The sequence below is a fragment of the Lipotes vexillifer genome, unplaced genomic scaffold, assembly GCF_000442215.2.
Source record: "Lipotes vexillifer unplaced genomic scaffold, Lipotes_vexillifer_v1.1 scaffold1256, whole genome shotgun sequence".
NCBI lineage: Eukaryota > Metazoa > Chordata > Mammalia > Artiodactyla > Lipotidae > Lipotes > Lipotes vexillifer.
Genome location: NW_006780496.1, coordinates 160,342 through 181,786, shown reverse-complemented (window position 1 = coordinate 181,786; position 21,445 = coordinate 160,342). Strand labels below are relative to the sequence as shown.

At 38.8% G+C, this 21,445-nt stretch overlaps 1 protein-coding gene across 1 annotated transcript in view; it reads right to left on the bottom strand.

The window, feature by feature from the left end:
- MDFIC (MyoD family inhibitor domain containing) overlaps positions 1 to 20,844 on the bottom strand; it is a 104,962-nt gene extending 84,118 nt beyond the window's left edge. Inside the window, exon 1 of the mRNA XM_007453686.1 lies at positions 20,680 to 20,844. Within this exon, the coding sequence (XP_007453748.1) occupies positions 20,680 to 20,764 (85 nt within the window). The 5' untranslated portion in view covers positions 20,765 to 20,844. The remainder of the gene's footprint in view (positions 1 to 20,679) is intronic.
- Positions 20,845 to 21,445: the final 601 nt, after the last annotated feature.

Here is a 21,445-nt window from a genome sequence, read left to right as displayed (position 1 = left end):
AGCAGGAATTCTCAAAGTAGAGATGGGAGAAAGGCCATTCCAGGTGGAAAAACAGCATGGGTGAACTCAAAAAGCAGACACCTGGGCAAAAGTTCCAACTTTCTGCACTGTGAAGTACTTAAAGAGGGATATTAGGAAATAAGATGGTAAAAGTTTGAACAGGGACATGCTATGGATAATTGAATACCAAGGTGAAAAATCTGGACCTTATTTCAAAGTGAAATAAATAAGTGATAGTAGCCACTGAATCCTTATGAATTGTCTAATCAAAGCCACACATAAGAAAAATTAATGAACTTGTACACACCAGTGGTTCTCTATCCTGACTGTACTTTAACTCACTCAGGGGACTTTTTAAAAAAGATTCTTGGGCCCCATGACGTAAAATTCTAATTTAATTTTGGGGAAGGGGGCTTAGGTGATTCTACTATACTTACATCCTTGAGAATCACTGGAGTATGGATGCATCTAAGAGGGAGAGCAGAGTAAGGGAAACTAAAAGGGAAACTTAGCACAGTCCAGGTAGAAGTTGATGAGAGTTTCGACAACTGGATAAAAAATGGGAAAGGAGGTAATTGGGAGAAAATAACTAGAGGATTCACAGATTATCAGAGAAGATGGGATTGGAGCTGACTGAGTTCTCTTAGTCTGGAGTCGACTGAAAAAACCTAGAGACCAGGAGAATAATTTTTAAAATATATATTTATACATGGTAGATGTCTGGGCATCGTACTATGCAGTGGGGATACAATCAGTTACGAGACACAGCCCAGGCCTTCATGGAGTTTACAGTCTAGTGGATGAGTTTAGTGTTGAACATTTGAATCTGCAAGACACAAATAACATATAGCGAGAAACAGTCATCTTCCTAAACCTGATTGCTGAAGCCATTCAAATGAATACACTCACCAAAAGACTGAGTATATTAAAAGAAGACTATCAAGGGGGATCTGTACAATTAGAAAGGAGTCAGAGAAGGAAGAAAAACTACATAATGTCAAGCCATGGAAGCAAGGAAAGGAAAGAGATTCAAACAGAAGTTGTTAGTCAACTGTAGTAACATTTCCAGTGGAAGGAAAAATTTCTGCATATGCAGAAATTTCTCATGTACCATGGGGATTTCACAATTGAAAAGTTCTGCCATAAAACACATTTCAACACATGAAAATACACGGACGCTCAGGAATAAGTCCAGAGGCTAAGATTTCTGAAAAAAATAGGGTCTTCAATGCTAAGTATTTTTAGAAAGCAAAACCATATTCAGATAGCAGTAAAATATAAATTAGAAGCATGCTAAACCAATATGTTCTAGATTTATGTAACATTTACTCAGCATTATCCTAGAGAAAATGTAAGCTTCCTGAGATGTGTTACTTTCAATTAAAATCTTAACTTTTTTAAACAACTCTAGAAATCTTTCCACTGCTACAGTCAACCCAAGGCCTTTCTGAGATGATCAACAGAAAAGATTTTTCTACCAACTCACTAGTACACAGGAACTCTCTCACCGCAGAGTCCTACATACTTGCTGCTACTGTCATGTAGCTGACTGCCGCCAGGTGTCATGCTAGTAGGCTTGATTCAATTAGTAACTCTAATTGTAGCTGAATGAAATTAATTATATAATTTTGAGCTGTTCAAGTTTAATTCCATTAAAATTAATTTATGAAACCAGGGTATTATGAAGCATTGCTGACTAAAAGAAAATAGGTATGAATAAAGCCTCTAGACACACTTGACTCACATTTGAATCATGTCCAATATTCAAGTGCTAAAACACAGACCCTCTCAACTCTCCATTGACTAAATGAAAATGCCATGTGATCCGTACACACATAACTTAGTAGTGACCCACTACTAAGAGGAAAATAAAGTTCTTCCTGCTCTGAATACTTATTAAGAGACAGTTATCACATTTTTTTTGAAGGTTCCTTATCTGTGAAATTCTAGAATTAGATGATCCCAGGAGTCCTCAAGTTGAAAAAGAAAAGAAAAATTATCATCCTCTGTCTCATTATATTCAAGAAATTATAAACATGTAACAACTATTAAATCACAATCATCAGTCTATCCAACTTTGCCTCCTTTGAAAACTAAATGTCTTGGCTCAAAGGTTAGTCTCACCAATCACAAGAAATTGAAACTGTGATTAAAAATCTTCCAACAAACAAAAGTCCAGGACCAGAAGGCTTCACAGGTGAATTCTATCAAACATTTAGAGAAGAGCTAACACCCATCCTTCTCAACCTCTTCCAAAAAACTGCAGAGGAAGGAACACTCCCAAACTCATTCTACGAGGCCACCATCACCCTGATACCAAAACCAGGCAAAGATACTACAAAAAAAGTAAAGTACAGACCAATATCACTGATGAATATAGATGCAAAAATCCTCAACAAAATACTAGCAAACAGAATCCAACAACACATTAAAAGGATCATACACCATGATCAAGTGGGATTTATCCCAGGGATGCAAGGATTCTTCAATATATGCAAATCAATCAATGTGATACACCATATTAACAAAATGAAGAATAAAAACCATATGACCATCTCAATAGATGCAGAAAAAGCTTCTGACAATATTCAACACCCATTGATGATAAAAACTCTCCAGAAAGTGAGCATAGAGGGAACCTACCTCAAAATAACAAAGGCCAAATACAACAAACCCACAGCCAACATTCTCAATGGTGAAAAACTGAAACCACTTCCTTTAAGATCAGGAAAAAGACAAGGATGTCCACTCTCACCACTATTATTCAACATAGTTTTGGAAGTCCTAGCCACAGCAATCAGAGAAGAAAAAGAAATAAAAGGAATCTAAATCAGAAAAGAAGTAGTAAAATTGTCACTGCTTGCAGATGACATGATACTATACATAGAGAATCCTAAAGATGCCACCAGAAAACTACTAGAGCTAATCAATGAATTTACTAAAGTTGTAGGATACAAAATTAATGCACAGAAATCTCTTGCATTCCTATACACTAATGATGAAAAATCTGAAAATGAAATTAAGGAAACACTCCCATTTACCACTGCAACAAAAAGAATAAAACACCTAGGAATAAACCTACCTAGGGAGACAAAGACCTGTATGCAGAAAACTGTAAGACACTGGTGAAAGAAATTAAAGATGATACCAACAGATGGAGAGATATACCATGTTCTTGGATTGGAAGAGTCAATATTGTGAAAATGACTATACTACCCAAAGCAATCTACAGGTTCAATGCAATCCCTATCAAATTACCAATGGCATTTTTCACAGAACTAGAACAAAAAATCTTAAAATTTGTAAGGAGACACAAAAGACCCTGAATAGCCAAAGCAGTCTTGAGGGGAAAAAACGGAGCTGGAAGAATCAGACTCCCTGACTTCACACTATACTACAAAGCTACAGTAATCAAGACAATATGTTACTGGCACAAAAACAGAAATATAGATCAATGGAACAGGATAGAAAGCCCAGAGATAAACCCATGCACCTATGGTCAACTAATCTATGACAACAGAGGCAAGGATATACAAAGAAAAGACAGTCTCTTCAATAAGTGGTGCTGGGAAACCTGGACAGCTATATGTAAAAGAATGAAATTAGAACACTCCCTGACACCATGAATAAAAATAAACTCAAAATGGATTAAAGACCTAAATGTAAGACTGGACACAATAAGACTCTTAGAGGAAAACATAGGAAGAACACCCTTTGACATAAATCACAGCAAGATCTTTTTTGATCCACCTATTAGAGTAACGGAAATAAAAACAAAAATAAACAAATGGGACCTAATGAAGCTTAAAAGCTTTTGCAAAGCAAAGGAAACTAAAAACAAGACAAAAAGACAACCCTCAGAATGGGAGAAAATATTTGCAAACGAATCAACGGACAAAGGCTTAATCTCCCAAATATATAAACAGCTCATGCAGCTCAATATTAAAAGAACAAACAACCCAATCCAAAAATGGGCAGAAGACCTAAATAGACATTTCTCCAAAGAAGACATACAGATGGTGAAGAGTCACATGAAAAGCTGCTCAACATCCCTAACTATTAGAGAAATGCAAATCAAAACTACAATGAGGTATCACCTCACACCAGTTAGAATGGGCATCATCAGAAAATCTACAAACAACAAATGCTGGAGAGGGTGTGGAGAAAAGGGAACCCTCTTGCACTGTTGGTGGGAATGTAAATTGATACAGCCACTATGGAGAACAATATGGAGGTTCCTTAAAAAAACTAAAAAATAGAATTACCATATGACCCAGCAATCCCACTACTGGGCATATACCGAGAAAAAACCATAATTCAAAAAGACACATGCACCCCAATGTTCATTGCAGCACTATTTACAATAGCCAGGTCATGGAAGCAACCTAAATGCCCATCGACAGATGAACGGATAAAGATGTGGTACATATATACAATGGAATATTACTCAGCCATAAAAAGGAATGAAATTGGGTCATCTGTAGAGACGTGGATGGATCTAGAGACTGTCATACAAAGTGAAGTAAGTCAGAAAGAGAAAAACACATGTCGTATATTAACACATATATGTGGAACCTAGAAAAATGGTACAGATGAACCAGTTTACAGGGCAGAAATAGCAACACAGATGCAGAGAACAAACGTATGGACATCACGGGGGTAAAGTGGTGGTGGTCGTGGGATGAATTGGGAGACTGGGATTGACATATATACACTAATATGTATAAAACGGATAACTAATAAGAACCTGCTGTACAAAAAAATAAATTAAATTAAAAAAAGTTGGTCTCAGGCTTTTGCTATAATCCATAGAACCCAGCCCAAAGCAAGGCTCAGAAAAAACTCCAAGTTTAAATTGACTTGCTAATTCAATTCACCACTTTTATAAACTTCTGTGACTACTTGACTGTTCTGTGATTTCCTAACATATCTATTTTTATTTTATTAACATCTCTTTAATATTTAATGGAATACCAATATGGAAGCCTCATAAATGGTGTGCAGTTATATCTAATATTGAATAAATGCAATGAGAGTGAGATTTAATTGATAGATAACTGTAAAATGGGCCCCATGATGTCCAGCCACAGAACCAATCTCACTACAACTTTCAATAGGTTTGGGTTAGCCACTACTCATTAAGATGACAAAATAGCAGTTTCTAATAACAGATTTCTGTTATCAGTGTAGACTGTCTATCACTTCTGAACTGCAGCAGCAGAAGTCATAGTCCATATTTAGTTAATTCCTTTCTGGCTTTATGAAGGTTTGTAGTTGCAATTCAACTGCTATGTGGGCCCGAAAGACATATCCCAAAAGCAATCAAGTAATTTCAGTGTTGCAAAAAATCAACCTGTATCTTTCTACAAGGTTTCTATATACACATCCATTCTTCCCCAACTATATATATACAAGCACTCCTTCCCAACTTAGCAACTTCCTCTTAACAGGGGACCTTATCTCAATGATGCTGTTCTTCCATGCCAATGGTTCTCTACCACAGAGCACTTTAAACATAAAGATACACAAGTCCCAACCTCAGGGGTCCCAATTCAGGTGGTATGCGGGGAGGCGGGTGTCATCATCATATATGGCCAGGTTTGAGGGGCACTGTGCTAGGTAAGCTCTTCTGTACTACACAACTTACAGAAAACTTAGAAGAGCCCATCAAACACTGAGACACAGACCTTGCTTCTCATCCCCTTTGTCACAGTATTCCAAGTGATCAGAAAGTACAATTTTATCTAATCAGTAATTAATACAGAGGTATTTAGTTCTGTCTCTGTTGTCAGGACAACTCTGAGAATACAAAACCTGAATTACATATAACACTAAACAGTCCCACTAATAGATAAACATATAAGAAATATGTTTTCAATATTAATACAAAAATTGCAGACAGCTTAAAAATAGCACTAGAGCAAAGGATAGTCATATACCACTGGCATCTGCTACCAAAAGGCTTGCTTCCCAGCATTCTCTTGTGCCTCCACTGAATAGGGACAATGCAGAAGAATCTTTGGATGAGGGGAAAAAAGCTTGGTCCCTGACAACGAATCCTCTAGCTGGGGAGACCAAACATATACACAAAACAATCAAGTAAGTACAAAACGGAAGGGAATGAAAACTGCCCTGGGTCATAATTCTGGCTCAAAAACTGACCAGCTTTGTAACTGGGGCTGGGTCTCAGTGAAGGCACTGAGCTGGATGGTTGCAGAGAACTTTTTTGGCTCTAAAAATCTGTAAATCTGAGTCTGCGCAAGGGCTAAACAACAGAGCCAAAACTTCATATACACACTGTAGGGTGTTTAGAGTGAAGTGGAGAAAAACCTAGAAAACCCTCTGTAAAGCACTGGATTTGAGTTAATTTTCAAAGAAAATGATGAGCATGAATTACGCCAAAGAGTCAAAGGAAAAAGGTAATAGTTCCAAAGGATCAATTTAACTATAATATGTCCTACTCAGAAATGACTGTCTATCTTACAGGATCAATACTCTTTATTTTTTGCTATTTTTCTAAAGAAGGGCATGATGGTGAGAAGCAATCTGTCTCCAATCTTGATCTTTCTTGCTAAAGGATAATGAGACAGATTCAGGTAAACAGAATTTCCATTTGATTTAAAATTGTATAATATTTTACCTAGTTGGCATTATCTAAATTTAAAACTTTGAGAGTTTTACTTATCTCAGGCAGTTGGGGAATAAAATAAGTGAATGGTGATTAAAAAGAGAAAAAAATCTAAATGTATTAAAAATAAGTCAATTGGATAATAATACATGTAAAATATTATATGTGCCATATAACAGCCACTCAGCTGGTATGTAGTTATTAAATAAGAAAAAAAGAAAAGAAAAAATGCTTTTTTGTTCAAAGAATTAATGAATTATTATAATTACAGTATTAGCAATTTTCAAAGGACTTTATATATATATATTATATAATATTAATATATAATATTTATTTGATCTTCAGAACCCATCAACCATACAATAAAGAAAACGTTAGCTCAATTTTACTGATGAGACTAGAGTAAGTCTCAGAAATAGATATTCAATTGGAAATAGAATGATGCAATGCAGAGTTGGAAAGGATCTTGCAGCTCAGCTAATTTCATATCCCTCCCAGGATAGAAAGCCCCCTGCAATACTCAGCCTTTCTCCAAAATTCCAAGGAATGATATCCCATAAAGGCACATATTCTATTCTTCATCAGTTTGATTCAGCAGTAAGGTGTTCTTTATTTTGAGCATAAATACACCAACAGGTGATCTTTAACTAGTTCTAGTTCTGCTCACTGTAGGTAGAAATAATAAATTTAAACTTACTTCTATAAGACAATCATTCAAACTGTTGATGAGGGATTTTTTTTTTTTCCAACAGTAGTCAAGCACATTTATTATTATCTCAATAGTTAAATGGTTTTAACAAATAAGAGTAACAGAAGAATTTAGTAATGTCGTATGAGGATGAAAGGAGCTTGTCAAAGTTACGAATGAACTTTTAAAACATGTACAATACTGTTCATGCCATGGTTTTCCAAGAAATAGAGACAATATTGTCACCTAAAAGTCCAGATATTTGAATCTTTCCTGATAGATAAAGACTCTCATTAGGTTCTCTGGGACAGAAATACTATCCTTGAACTGTACTTTTTACTGGAGAAATGGTTAAGAGCACAGGATCTGAAATCAGAGTACCTGGGTCCACCACTAACTATGTGAATCCTGAGCAAATTACGTAACCTTTGTCAGATTCTTAATCTTTAAAATGGGAATAACACCAGTACCTACATCAGAAGGTGGATACGGAAATAAACGGAACCATGCCTGGAAAGCAGAGTGTCTGGTATACAATAAGGGCTCATTCACACTTGCTATTAGTATTACATTAAGTGTCATTACAATAAGCACCTTTTTAAAACCTTAGGGATACCGTTGAGGATAGTATCTATCTATTCAGTAATCCCTATGTAAGAAACTGTGCTAGAAATCTGTTTCCAGACTGAATATAAGGAAAACTATTCCTTCCTCTGAGAAGCTATATGTTATTTTGTTTTCCTTATGGACAATGAAAATCATATGAGGGAAAAATGTTTTCTTTTTGCCTCAAATTTTCAGACAAAATTAAGTAACCAGGTTGGACCCTACAGTTATACCTGTACATTTCTATTTTCCCTCAGGTTTGGATCTCCTGGGCTACCATACTTCCCATTATTCTGTTTGAATCTCTTTTAAAAAATGTACTCTTATAAGTTACCTCAAATGTTCTTTTGAACTAGGCAGAGGTAGGTGTAAATGCACGAGCCAATCATCAAGTACGTTGGTCTACTTGTTACCCGTACTTTATATGCTTACTTTGCGAAGAACTAATATAAATGCTGGTCCTTGGCAGATATCCTTATAAAACCTCATAAAACTCAATCAGTATATAATTCACTTAGTTCTTACAGAAAGGAGCATTAGCAGCTTTCTTCATGCTTAAAATGTGGGACTGTTGCATGTTCGATCTACTTCAATTAAATATTTGATTTTAATCTATGATAAATCATTTATAATCTACATAATATGTATATTCTTACTGCTATGCAATCTATATTCATACCTCCTCTTTCTGTAAACTTTAAACCCTTTCATTTTTACTCTTCCATTCAAATACCAGCATTATTTCAGATCATCTATGTGTATTCCAGATTATGAAATCTCAAGTAATCTGAGAATAAAATGTCTGGGAAAAGTAAAAAAAAAAAAAAAAAATCTGGGTCTCTATTTCCCAGAGGCTAAGAACAATGTAGAAATCTACAAATGTTTCCCAAATGTAACCTTTAAAAACCAAAGATAAAGCAGCTTTCAGGAAGACCTGAGGCTCTGGAATTTTACTTCTTCACTGATCCGGAAAAAAAACAAAAAATCCCTCAAGCTTAATGACCTTTAAGAAACACTGCAAAGCCCACCTGCTTAGCCTAATGTTCTAACACAGATTAAAATCTCATTGTCCAAATCAACATTTTAAGATAACCAAAGCATTTTTAACAGATGAATGAGCATATGCACAAAATTTTGTAATTTTATAAGTTATTATATAATCAGATATACTATGTTCGTTGAATGAATTAAATGCTTAAATCAATTTAATCAACTAATCGTTATTACCATTACTTTGAAAAATAATAAGATTCTGAGCAAAATCTAAATTCACTCCTTCAAAGGGCTTCTTATGCATTTAGAAGCTTATGGTGTGTTTCGATTCAAAAGAATGAGAAAAATGACATTGACTCAACTAGTTTACAGGTTGGGGGTGGGTGGAGAACAGCAGGTTTTATACACAGCAAAGGGGAAGACAATTACAAAAAAATTACATGAATATGCAATTGAATACAGATACGCAAATGAATAGGTGCAAAATGCAGCAGTAATGCAAATAATCTCTCAATAATCTGGGCTCTAAATAAATGAGGGGAGAAAGAATTAGACACTTTCCATTAAAAAAAAAGTAGTGGGGAGGTTAGATAAAGGCAGGGTGGTGCAGGGGACCAGGACGCATTATCTCAGTCATCTTAATCTCCTGCACCTCTTACATCTAAATCTAAAGTTCCTCATCCTAAAAATGTATTTTCAGGATAACTGAACCCTGTCTCCTGCCTCCTCAAATACAACTTCAATTGTGCTCTTTCTACCAGCAAATATACTCATATTAAAACCAAACTCTCATAGGCTAATGGAATTTGGAGTGACATGGGCTCATAAAGATCTCTTAGCCCAACCTGAAAACATGAACTCAGTTAAAAACAATCAACATCCAGCATCGCCAGGAATAAGCCAAGGAGAGTAGGCATGAATACTTCCAGAGATAGGGAAACAGCCTCAGAAGACAGCTTACTTCAACTTAGGACACCTTAATTATTCAAAGACTTCTCCACAATTGTCTAAAATCTACTTACAATTTTCACTGATTCATCATATTTTGCTCTTTGCAATCAAAACCTAATCTTCCCTCTTCCATATTCTATCCACTTTTATCAGCACGATAGTCTTCTTACTCTTATCTAAAAAGCTATCATGAAAGAATTTGCCTTACTGACTGTTGAAATCCAGAGATACCATATCTATAGCAGTTCCCCTACTCAGCAGTCAATTAACCCTGCTACAATACAAAAAGGAATTGAGGATATTACCTTCTTCCCCTTTTTTAAAACAAGGGTACACACCCATCTTTAGTTTTTTTAGCATCATCATTATTCTAAGTGCCACAATTTTTAAAACTTTTCTGTTACCTCTCAGTTAAACTGAGTGAATTTATCAAGAACACTTTCTGCCCCAAGCTCTCTGGTTAAGGAATAAACCCTTATTTGGCACTATTACAAGAAGGAAGGCCAATGCAAGTCAAAAGTGAACCAAAGGAAGTTGTTTAATTTGTAAAGGCATTTCAAAGCTATGATTTGAGCCTGATCTTGAAATAAATGAGAGAGGATGGAGAAAAGCATTTCAAATAGCGGTGAAGCCACAAATAATAAGAGAATTTGCAGTATATTGAAATTGATTTCTTGGACTTCAGAATGACGGATATGAATTAGAAGTCAGGGGATGCTTCCTCTCTGGTAATTCTCCTACAGGACAAAACCAGGAGCCTCTCATTTAATTCACCAGCACAGCCTCTGACCTTCTGGACCATCTCTTTGGGGCACTGCCTACTTTAAATTCTCCTTTAAGACCACCAACCCATTTTGGCTTTACAACCTCTGCAATCTCATTAACTTCCACAGTTCCAGTCACCTCCAGGAGGATAACTTGTAGATCCATTACCTTCACCCTGATTCCTGCCCTGACCTGTAGATTTGGAGTTTCAACTCTACACGACTATATCTTTAGCAATTCAAACTTAACATTTCCCAAAATTCATCACCACTTCTCTTCAGTCCCCACCTATTTCTCCAACTGTAGTCTGTATATTGGTCAATGGTATCCACGGAATCACTTTTAGCTCTTTATTTTCCCCTTATTTCCCCGGCCCCAACAATCAGTTACCAGACCCTGCTAGTTACAGCACCCCAATTTCTCTTAAATCTATACTTTCTCGGCCATCCCCACTACCAGGGCCTCCCACCTTTTTCTGCTCCAACCGGAAGTATTTTTCTAACACAAAGATTGAACGTGCTACTCCTTGGCTCAGTAAGAATTAAATTCATTTTGCATATGGATGAAAAACTGTTGTTTTAACACTGTACATATTTTAAGGTTGTAAACTCCTACACCTTTCCCATGCTCCATAATTTCACCTTGTATCTCAGTAGGAAATAAAGAGTAAAACCCCTCAGAAGATTTTCCTAAAATCCTGCATGTTGCTTGGATGATGTGATGGAAAAAATAAGAACAGGATAGGTCTATATTCATAGAGACCCAGAAGATTAAAGACTGATCCCCTATGAAAAAGAGTAGGAGAACCATTTCTTGGAGTACAGAAAGTGAGGAGAGGAAGCTTGTTCCCCTGCCCTCTGCCACCTGCCTTCAGAGGGCCTGTCACCTGCTCAACCACAAGGTGCCTTATTTTTGGTGCTCAACGCTGCATAATCCAAACCAAGAAGACCTACAAACTGTGCCTTCTTCAGCTGGGGTCACTCACAGCCCAACCCAGACAAAACTGACTCGTTATTCTGAGATTCGCTCTCAACCTCCAGAAGCCAGAACTGTACCAGTAAGTTGGCAACTGCCCATAAACTCATCTGTCACATGGTACTTGTCGTAATCTTGAATTGATATTTAGACAAGGGATTACAATTTAATTTGGCACACATGTAAACATCATCCTCTCTCTCACTTAAGTTTACAAATTCCTTCTGGGCAGAACTATGTGTTATACATTTTCAATCGTCACGGGATTTTCTACATAGTAGGCGCACAAGAAATATTTGTTGACAGCGTTTCCTGTTCAAATATGTCGATATATTTGATAAAATATATGTGCTAGCATGAAAATGTATTTCAGACTTTATTCCTGCAACTACTAAAAAATCGGGCACAGGGCTTCCCTGGTGGTGCAGTGGTTGAGAGCCCGCCTGCCGATGCAGGGGACATGGGTTCATGCTCCGGTCCGGGAATATTTCACATGCCGCGGAGCAGCTGGGCCCGTGAGCCATGGCCGCTGAGCCTGCGCATCCAGGGCCTGTGCTCCGCAACGGGAGAGGCCACAACAGTGAGAGGCCCCGTACTCCCCTCCCCCCCAAAAAAATCGGGCATAAAAGCACATGCATATGAATCATCTTACTTCAGATCATGTGGGTGTGAATCTGAAAACAGAAGTGGACTGCAAGTAGAAACCACAAACGAAATTAATGTTAAAATAACTCTCCATAGTTCCTACTTAGTGAACTCTAAGCAATTAGAACCTGTAAAGTACAACTCAGTTTCAAAAACTTACAGTAAAAAAGCTTACCTCCTTCAGGATGTGTATGCTAATGTCAAAAGAAAATATGAAAAGTTTAAGTAACTTCAGTAAAGTGTTAATGGCAAGAGGGAGAGGAGGGGGAAAAAGAGAGACACAGAGAAAAAAAGGTAAAGACAGAGAGAGAAAATCATCTAAAACCCAGGACTGATTAAGATAGCAGGAAGGGCTGCAGCATCTTTTATCTGCTCCAATGAATCACCAAAGTTCAACTATCCAAACAGCTATACCCTAGCCAGTGCAGAATCAATCACCCCTTAATAAAAATTGAGTAAAGATTTTTCGGAATAGAAACATAAAAATCATATCCCATGCCTTTATACAGTAGAATAATTACATTGACTCAGAAAAACAATTTGGTTGAATTGTTTCCCTCCTCTGTTTGTTGTTGTTCTAATTTTCCATTTGCAAATGGCCTAACTTTAGACTGTGACAATTTATGTGTTTCCTTTTCCCCAAAATCTTTTATTATAAAAATATAATGCTAGTAAAATAATTGCACACTTTTATTAGAACTTTCCATGAAATCACCTCACCAAGATCCAGGAATTGAGGTTCAAAGAAACAGGAAAGGCTCTTACACACCCAAAAATTCCACAGCTCCCCCAGTAGCCCTGTAAAGATCACTCAGTTATGTATATTAAATCCTTGTATGTGAACTGACCAAACAAGGCCAACAGGCATGATTCTTGCTGGCCAGAAATCATAGCCTTCTAATTGCACTGCTGGTCTCTCCAGCTCCCCATACAGCCTGGAACACAAGATCAGTTGGTACAAAGACACTCTTCCCACACATGCTTAATCCTCCTCCCTTGCCCCAGCCCCTCCACTGCTTCCATTCTGCCAACTTCCAACCCTATTCTAATACAAAAACTCCATTCTAACTGCTTCTATTCCCAAGGTCCCGAATGCTTCTTGCTGAGAAAGGCAATCAACCATGCTGACCGTGTCCACTAAAAATTCATGCTGTTCATTCTTTGTTAAGCCCTCAGTGTTACTGAGCAGTCCTTTTGTTTGCCCCAGATTGACTCCCTCTTGAATTCTTCATTCTTCCCAATCTTTTCTACACATCTCAAATTTCTTGACTCATCCTAACACCCCCCACTTGCTCTCAGCAAATGTTACATCTATTTTGCTGAGAACATCTAGGCCTTCAATAATCTCTTTCTCACATGAAATTTTCTCTAGATGATCACTCATCCTTTTCTCCCACCCCCATCTCAAAGAGGAACATTCCCAACTTTCCTAAGACTGATCTCATCATCTCCTTCCTTCCTACAATTTTACTCTTTCAATTAAAACACCCACTGCAGCACGGCTCCACCCCATGCTCTTTCATCTTTTCTCTCTCTGTCCCCTGGCTTTCTTTCCATTAGTGTGTGGTGGGCATGCTCAAAATCCGCCCATCCAAAAGGAGCCTTCTATACCCCCTGCTTCTCCCTTAACAAACCAGAACTCTTCTCATCTTCCATGACCTCTAAACACCTAACACTTCTGTGACCAATCCTTATGGACTCTCTTTCTGTATTCTTTTCCTTTTCCTCCCAAAACGGCAGCCATTCTCCCAAATCTGTCTTCAGTCCTCTCTCGCTCACTCTTGTGCCCATCCATCAGCTACTTGGTGGCGAACTCCTAGTCTGTGCGCCTGACCCTCACCACTCTCCTAGTAACAAATTCTCTTTTTCAGTGGCCTACTGGCTATCCTGGCTTAAGGATAAGTTCCATGGAACCAACATGATCAAAAGAAGACTCAACAGCTCCTCCCATGTTTCCACTCAGGCTAAAAAGCAAACCTGTGGATCACCTTACATTTCTACCTTTCCACCTTCTCCCATATTGAATATTTTGCCCAACCACATCAATTCCATTGAACAAAATTTGGACACTGTGCCTGGCTTCAGGAGATTCAAAAATGAATAAGTAAAAATCAATACCCTGAACAATTTCTCACAGCAAGATAGAGCTCTATCCTACTTTTGCTATCATTCTTAAGTCCATATTCTCAATTCTGCTCCCACTGGTACTGCCCTAGGTCCTCTTATCTTTTGCCAGGCTATTATAATAGCCTCCTGGAAAGTCACTGCCTTCATTCTTGCCTCTCCCTCCAAAATCGTCCTTTGAACTGCCACCAGATTTATTTTCCTAAAAACACCAATTTGGTCCTATCCTTACCCTTATCAAGAACTTTCAATGGCTCTATTGCCTACAGAAAGGACATACAAATTCCACAGCAGGAAAATCAGGGCCCTCTCAAAATTACTTTAGCTTATCTTTACAACTTTACCTTTTTCTCAGCTCCTTAATGCAGCTCACACAATGGTCTTAGTGAAGTCCTCCACACTCTGTAACAGTCCCTTCCAAGTCTTTCTTTCCACATCCGTGTCCACAAAGGCGAGTTTGACTATGTTTCTTAGTCCAACTCAAATCAAAAGTTTTCTTTGAGGTCTTTCCAAATGCCCCAGCTAGAGATGCTTTCTCCCTCCCATGTTCTGCCATCATTTTCTTTGTGCCTCTGTTATAACCTTTCCATCTACCTTATATTATAGGTATGTGTAAACTTATTTATTTCTCCCATCACTCTGCAAGTCCCAGATTTCATTCATCAATCTATTTCTCTCTGTATCTGTCATATAGCATCATATATATCTATCTATAGATAGATAGATAGATATGATGGAACATTCACAGAGCACCTGAGTAAGGCAGAAATAAACGATGTGAAGACAAACAAAAAGGCTATGGTAGAGATGAAAATCGGTATTAAAAATTTATCCTCTGTACAAGTATCCTGAATTATAAACACAAACAAATAAATGCTTTCCCTAGTCCCATCCTCCACCTTGACCCCCAAACCGATGCTGTTCATCGCCTTTTGCTGCCATGACTCACATTTGTTCTGGACAGCAATCAAGCCCTCCATTTACCCAATCATTTATTCCACAAATATATACTAGGGCCTACTTCAAGGTAAGCTGTGCTCCTCCCTCTCTCAAGATTTTGTGCCATCATCTTGTTTCTTAATATGGTCCCCTCCAGCTCAGTTCATACCATGCTATCTCTTAGAACTTTATTTGCAGTTCTCAACTCAAACCCTTCAACCTCTCCAAACAGTTTTTAGTCGTACCTTTTTTAACCACTTCCTTCCTCCCTCCCCTCTTAGTTTTTTCCCAGTTACACCCTCCTCTTACACATTTGATTCTTTTACTTAGCAGAAGGAAAATGACTATGCCTAGCTGATAAGGCCTGCACTTCTCTAACTAAACCTGTAAAATGAACATTAGTTCCTTTTGGCATAAAGAGAATTGGGAATATAAAGTCCAAGGTGCTCGAAAATGCCCCCAAATCCTCTTCCAAATCTAGACAAGTTTCCTTAAAGTTTTCCAATGAAGCCTGTTCTTTCTCAAGCATCTGTATTCAAAATGTTTCACTCAATTTTGTTCTTGGTTATTTGTATGTGGTTGCCAGAATCATAAGAGTATGTTCTCTATAAGTTATCATTGTAAATATATAAAATTTTCAACAATCCTTTGAGATTATGGAGGTAAACATAAGTTATCATTCTGTTTCTATGAGAAAAGATAATCCAGATTCCAAAAATCCAATTTACAGGTGAATACAGCTCACATGCAAATTAGGGACTTCTTTCCTTATTATTGCATAATGATGGGATCCCCAGAGAGAAGTGTAGGGTAGTGGGACAAAAATATCTACCGAGGTGGGCAGAAGAAAGTATTAAAACATCTATTTATTTACTTATTTTTATCTCATCCTTTAAAATTTTTATTCATATATTTCTTTTCTAATACTCACAATATATTCGTACTATAGTACATATGATCTTGACAGGAGACTTTTTTGTGGATGAATACTCAGGCCTAGTTTTATTAATTGGGATACGGGATAAAAATGCTGGTGAGCTCTAAGAGACGGTACACGTGGAGTGATAGGATTTAAAGTCTGGAATTTGAAAAGGGGACTTTTCTCAAGATTTTTTAAGGCTTTCTAAAAAATATATATATATATATATATATATATATATATATATATATATATATATATATATATATATGGCATGTCTTTCTACAGATAAAAGCCTCTAAAAACAATGATTCTCAACTAGAGATAAAGAGCACCTGGAGCTTGTTAAAAATGCAGATTCTTGAGTCTTACTCTCGATGCTGATTCTGTAACTCTGGAGTGGAGCCAAAGATGTCAGTAGCCTTGAGAGACTAGGATAGCAAGTCAACACCATCGACATTCTGGGCCAGATAATTCTTTGTTGCGAGGCGCTGCCCTGTCCTGTGCACTGTCAGATGTTTAGCATTATCCCTGGCCTCCACCCACCACATCCCCAGAGCAGCCACCCCCACCCCCTGTTACGACCACCAAACACGTCTTGAGAGGTTGCCAAATGTCTCCTGGAAGGCACTATCGTCCCCGATTGAGGACCAGAGATAGAAGCTGCCCAAAGATGACACACTTTGAGAAATGCCGCTCTTAATCAAAAGGATAAAACGATATGATAAAAGTTGAAGAATATGGATATTACGAGCATACGTGGTATAATTGAAATAAACAGGCTTCCCATACAGGAAACCTGATTAGCCACTAAAAATTCCTGACAAATCAGCTAAGCTTCTAAGTCAAAGCTCTTCTTGTGTAATTTCAACTTGAACATCTTCTCCCTAGCTTCTATTTTAAATTATTTTTAATTAACTTTACTGGCATTTTGCATCCTGCTAAGAAAAGTCCGCCTAATAGTCTCAGAGGACTCTCCCAAGAGAGAAGAGTGCATTAAATCACACATTATCACATTAAAGAATATTCCAGCACACAGTCCAACAGTCTAAATCTTGGCAAATGCAATGGGGGAGGGAGGGGGGGCTGCAGGGGCCGGAACAGGCTCAAGCGATTCGCAATATCCAAAGCTGATTATCTTCAATTCATCCATCCACAGGAAAAAAAGCTGCATTCATTCTCTACTTCAACCACATTTACCACAAAACATCCTGATTTCTACTGTGTATGAGACCTTGGGCAAGTCACTTAAAGTCTCTGGACATCTCTTCTAGAAAGTGAGCCAGTTAGACCAAGTTATTTCTAAAGATCCTTCTAGTTACAAGTCACAAATATGGAAGCACTTAATCAAAAGGCTCTTTCAACCACATGGATTCTAATAACTTTTGCACAAAAAAGCAAATACCTCTCAGGGTTGATAACACAATGAACTTTAAGATGCTTGATCCAAAAAAGAAAAAAATGAGAATTAGGTGAACCCCCTATACAAGAGCTATTCTCTCTTAAAACAAAAATAAGTTTGGCCCAAACTGTCCTTCACTTATCGAGACACTTATACACGTATTTTGCTTGAGAAGGCAAATCAAGTCAATCTTTCAGAAGTTCGTCATAAACAGGGAAATGGTTTTAAATCACAGGTTTACTTCCTATTTTCTATAATAGAGATCACAAATCAGCTGCATACAGGCCATTTCCAGCCTGCAGGTGTGGTTGCTTTGTTTGGCCTGGATAAAAATTGAATTTAATTAGTTGCCAACTTTTAAAAAGGGAGCAATGATACATAAAACTCCATATTTCCAGTATCTCTTGAAATACCGGAAGACATTAACCCAAATGGCAACAATGAGCTGGACCTGAGAAGTACCGTCTCCTGGGCCTGCGCTCTACAGTAGTCCACAGTCCCCACTGCTCCCTACCTTCCCACACCCATTCTGGTTCCCTCTGACAGCCTGGGGCATATGAGCTTAAGTCCTTGATCTGTAACAATTTTCAGAATGCACAAATAAGATTTTTAATGCTTTCAGAGCAATAGAATTGTGCTTGCAGAATCACAGCCAAAGGGGAGAAGCTCTAAAGAGAGAGAGCTATGCTCTCAATACGGAAAACTTGCACAATTATGAATGCTGATAAGGAGAATGCACTACACTGTAGGTGTCTAACTAACCACCTGAAAGAATGTAGAAAGAAATTCTAGATTTGATGGGGAGTTCAGACTAGAGACCCCCTAAAATTACTTTCATCTTTAATTCTCTATGCCTTTGGTTAGTAGTACAGATAGTGCATCACAACACAGTAATATCTGTATAGATTATATCGTATGCCTTTATGTGATATAATACGTATATATATGCACATACATATTAATACACATATATATTGTACTTTGTTCGCAGGGGAAGACTTGATCTTATCCTCCCCCTTCATTAAAAGACATTTTCGGTTAACTTTCATAGAACATTCCATTTTTCTCACTGATTTTAATATATAAAATTGCAAAATTAGGTTTCTATTAACTAAGCAGCCTTATCTTACCAGAGTACTATTCAACTATTATTCTGAAAAGATGATCAATAACCCAAGGACAGAAGGATGAGGATGAAAGAACTCGAGCAAGAGCTTAAGAAGAGAGTGGCTCGCGGGCAAAGGTTCTTCACTAACGTCTTTACCAATAAAACCACCCTAACCATGGCGGCTACGTCTTGAAGCTTTCTCCCTACCCACTTGCTCCAAAACTTTTTTTTCTTTCAGCTTATGAAATCTGCTTGTTTGAGACACAATCTTTTAACAAGATTCTGAGGATTTTCTTTTTTAAAAACTCAACTTTATATTACATTTACAATTAAATTGATGCCTACTTAGAGGATGTGGTGAGTCAAAGTTAAACTACTAAAAAAAAAAAATGTTGCTGAGGTTAAGTCAATTTTCAGGTAAAACATAACCCAAGAGTTTCCACACTGATAAAGTGTTGTATGCAGTCCACATTCTCCTTCAGACCATTCTAGATGCTGGCTTCTTAAAGTCAGATCATGTGATACCTTACAGCATTACATCTGTACAGTGCATTATCACTGCAACTTCTACTGACTTAAAAAATGTGTATTATTAAAGTTGGACATTGTAGATATCACTAGTTCTAAATCAATTGTTTTTCTAGTGTGTTTGAGGTTGATTTTTGACATAAGCATTTGTTAACAATAGTGATGAACACCTCAAGTGTGAACCTAAACATCCCATCAAGGAGTCGATATGACTACTGAGGGCATGCCTAATGACAAGAAAATGACTGCCTTGGCAATACAGTGTGAGGAACATGGGCTGCTTCTGGGAAAACGTGTTTATCATTCTAGTTCTGATTTTCTGATCTTCTCTGTTTAGAAAAAATGACTCACTGTTTAGAAGCAAAAAAGAAACAATGATAAACATAATTCAATTTCACAGCCCTTGAATTCCACATTTTAATTTAGCCATGGATGTTTTCTGCTTTTACCTATTGTGGGTTGACACTCACTTCTTCTTTTCCACTTTTTACTGCCTTAACAAAAAGAATCCCAAGAAGCTCATTACATTATTGCTTAAGGGGGCGGTGGCGGGGGACATGTATCAGGTAGGCTTAAAATCAAGAGAAAAAGTAAAATAGGTTTTGGAGCCCTGGAAAATTATTTAGTTTGTATCAGTGTCAGAACTCTTTAAATCAGAACCACCCTAAGAGGAAAATACATCAGGAGATTAAGATCCTCGCTCTCTGTCACCAATGAAAACCTGAAGTATGTTACCTTCAAGAGAAAAAAGATACTGTTTGACTTGTTAATAATCTTATTGTGGAATTTTCCCAGAAACAGAAGTATTTTCTTTACAGGCTGAATGTGTTTACGCTTTGGAGGAACACAAAGAGCTAATTCATTCTTGAAAAGCATTTCTTCTGAAGCCTGTGTATTTCAAAACAAAAACAGTTATTGAAAACGTATGCATGAGCCATCCCAAAGCAATTGGTCACAGAAACCGGGATTATCAGAGTTGCAGACGAGCCCACGAGAAACAGGAAGATGAAGGGAGAGTGCAGGCTTGTTCAGAAAGCAGCGGCAGTCGTTGATCTGACGAAGGCACAGAACTGAAGAGTAGTGGGGAAGTGCTTCAGAGCCCACACTGTCGGGTCTTAGGCCCTGAAATGCATATGCTTAAGAAAGAAGCGATCCTGTTTCTCCGCGGCCAAAGGAAGCGGGGAGTGGAGGGACCAACGGATCCCGCCCTCTTATCCGGTTGTTGATCTAGGGCTGCAATGCTGGAGAACTTGCTTGAGTAATACTAACTATGCAAGAGTTCACAAGGACGAGGTTGGCTCGGTCCTCGCACCAATTCCCCACACACAGACCCCAAGCAGTAAATGTGCGAACACATTTTAAAATGCAACAATGACAAAGGAGCTTGCAACTTGCAAGCGACACTCACCCTGGGCCGCGTCGCCCAGCCGGCCACCACCCGCCTCGGCCCCGAGCTGGGGCCCGGGAGCGGGGTCTTCACCCGCGCCGGACATGGGCCGCTTCACGGAGCCCTCGCCGCGCCTCCGCCTAGCTCGCCGCCGTGCGGGGCGGACACACTAAGGGCTCGGAGATGTTGGGTGCAGGCAACTGACCGCTTCTGGCGGGGATTAAAAAGAAAAAAGTGCTTTGAGAGAAGAGCACACCACCCCTGCAGGACATTCCCTCCCCCTCTGCTTCCCTCCCCCAAACCCCACCCCGGGGAAGTTTTGACTTGAAACCCGGGAGGAAAACTGTTACCCAGCAAGTTAACAGCAGTGAGTCCTAGGGGGTCGAAGCGGGGCGGGGGTACCCAAGGGGGAGAGGCTGGGAGATCGGATTTGGGATCAGAACCCATCCTCCTCCCGCCCGGGGGACCGCCACCTACCTCGGCATCCCCCCAACTCACTCAAAGCCCCTTCCTCCTCCTCCTCTTCCGCCTCGGAAAGTTAGCGAGGCTCCGGCAGGGGCCGCAGGTCGCGCTGGCCCGACGGCGGCCACCCCTGGGTGTCCCTCCCCTCCTCCCTCCCGCTCAGCGCACACCGCAGTGGCGACAACAGCGGCAGCAGCCGCTCCTCTGCTCGGCGCTCTCCGCCTCCTCTTTCCAGCTAGCTCAGCCCCGCTGGCTCCCCTCCGAGCGGGGCTCTCTCCCCTCTGCCCCTCTTTCCCCCTTACAGCGCGCCTATACTCCAGAAACA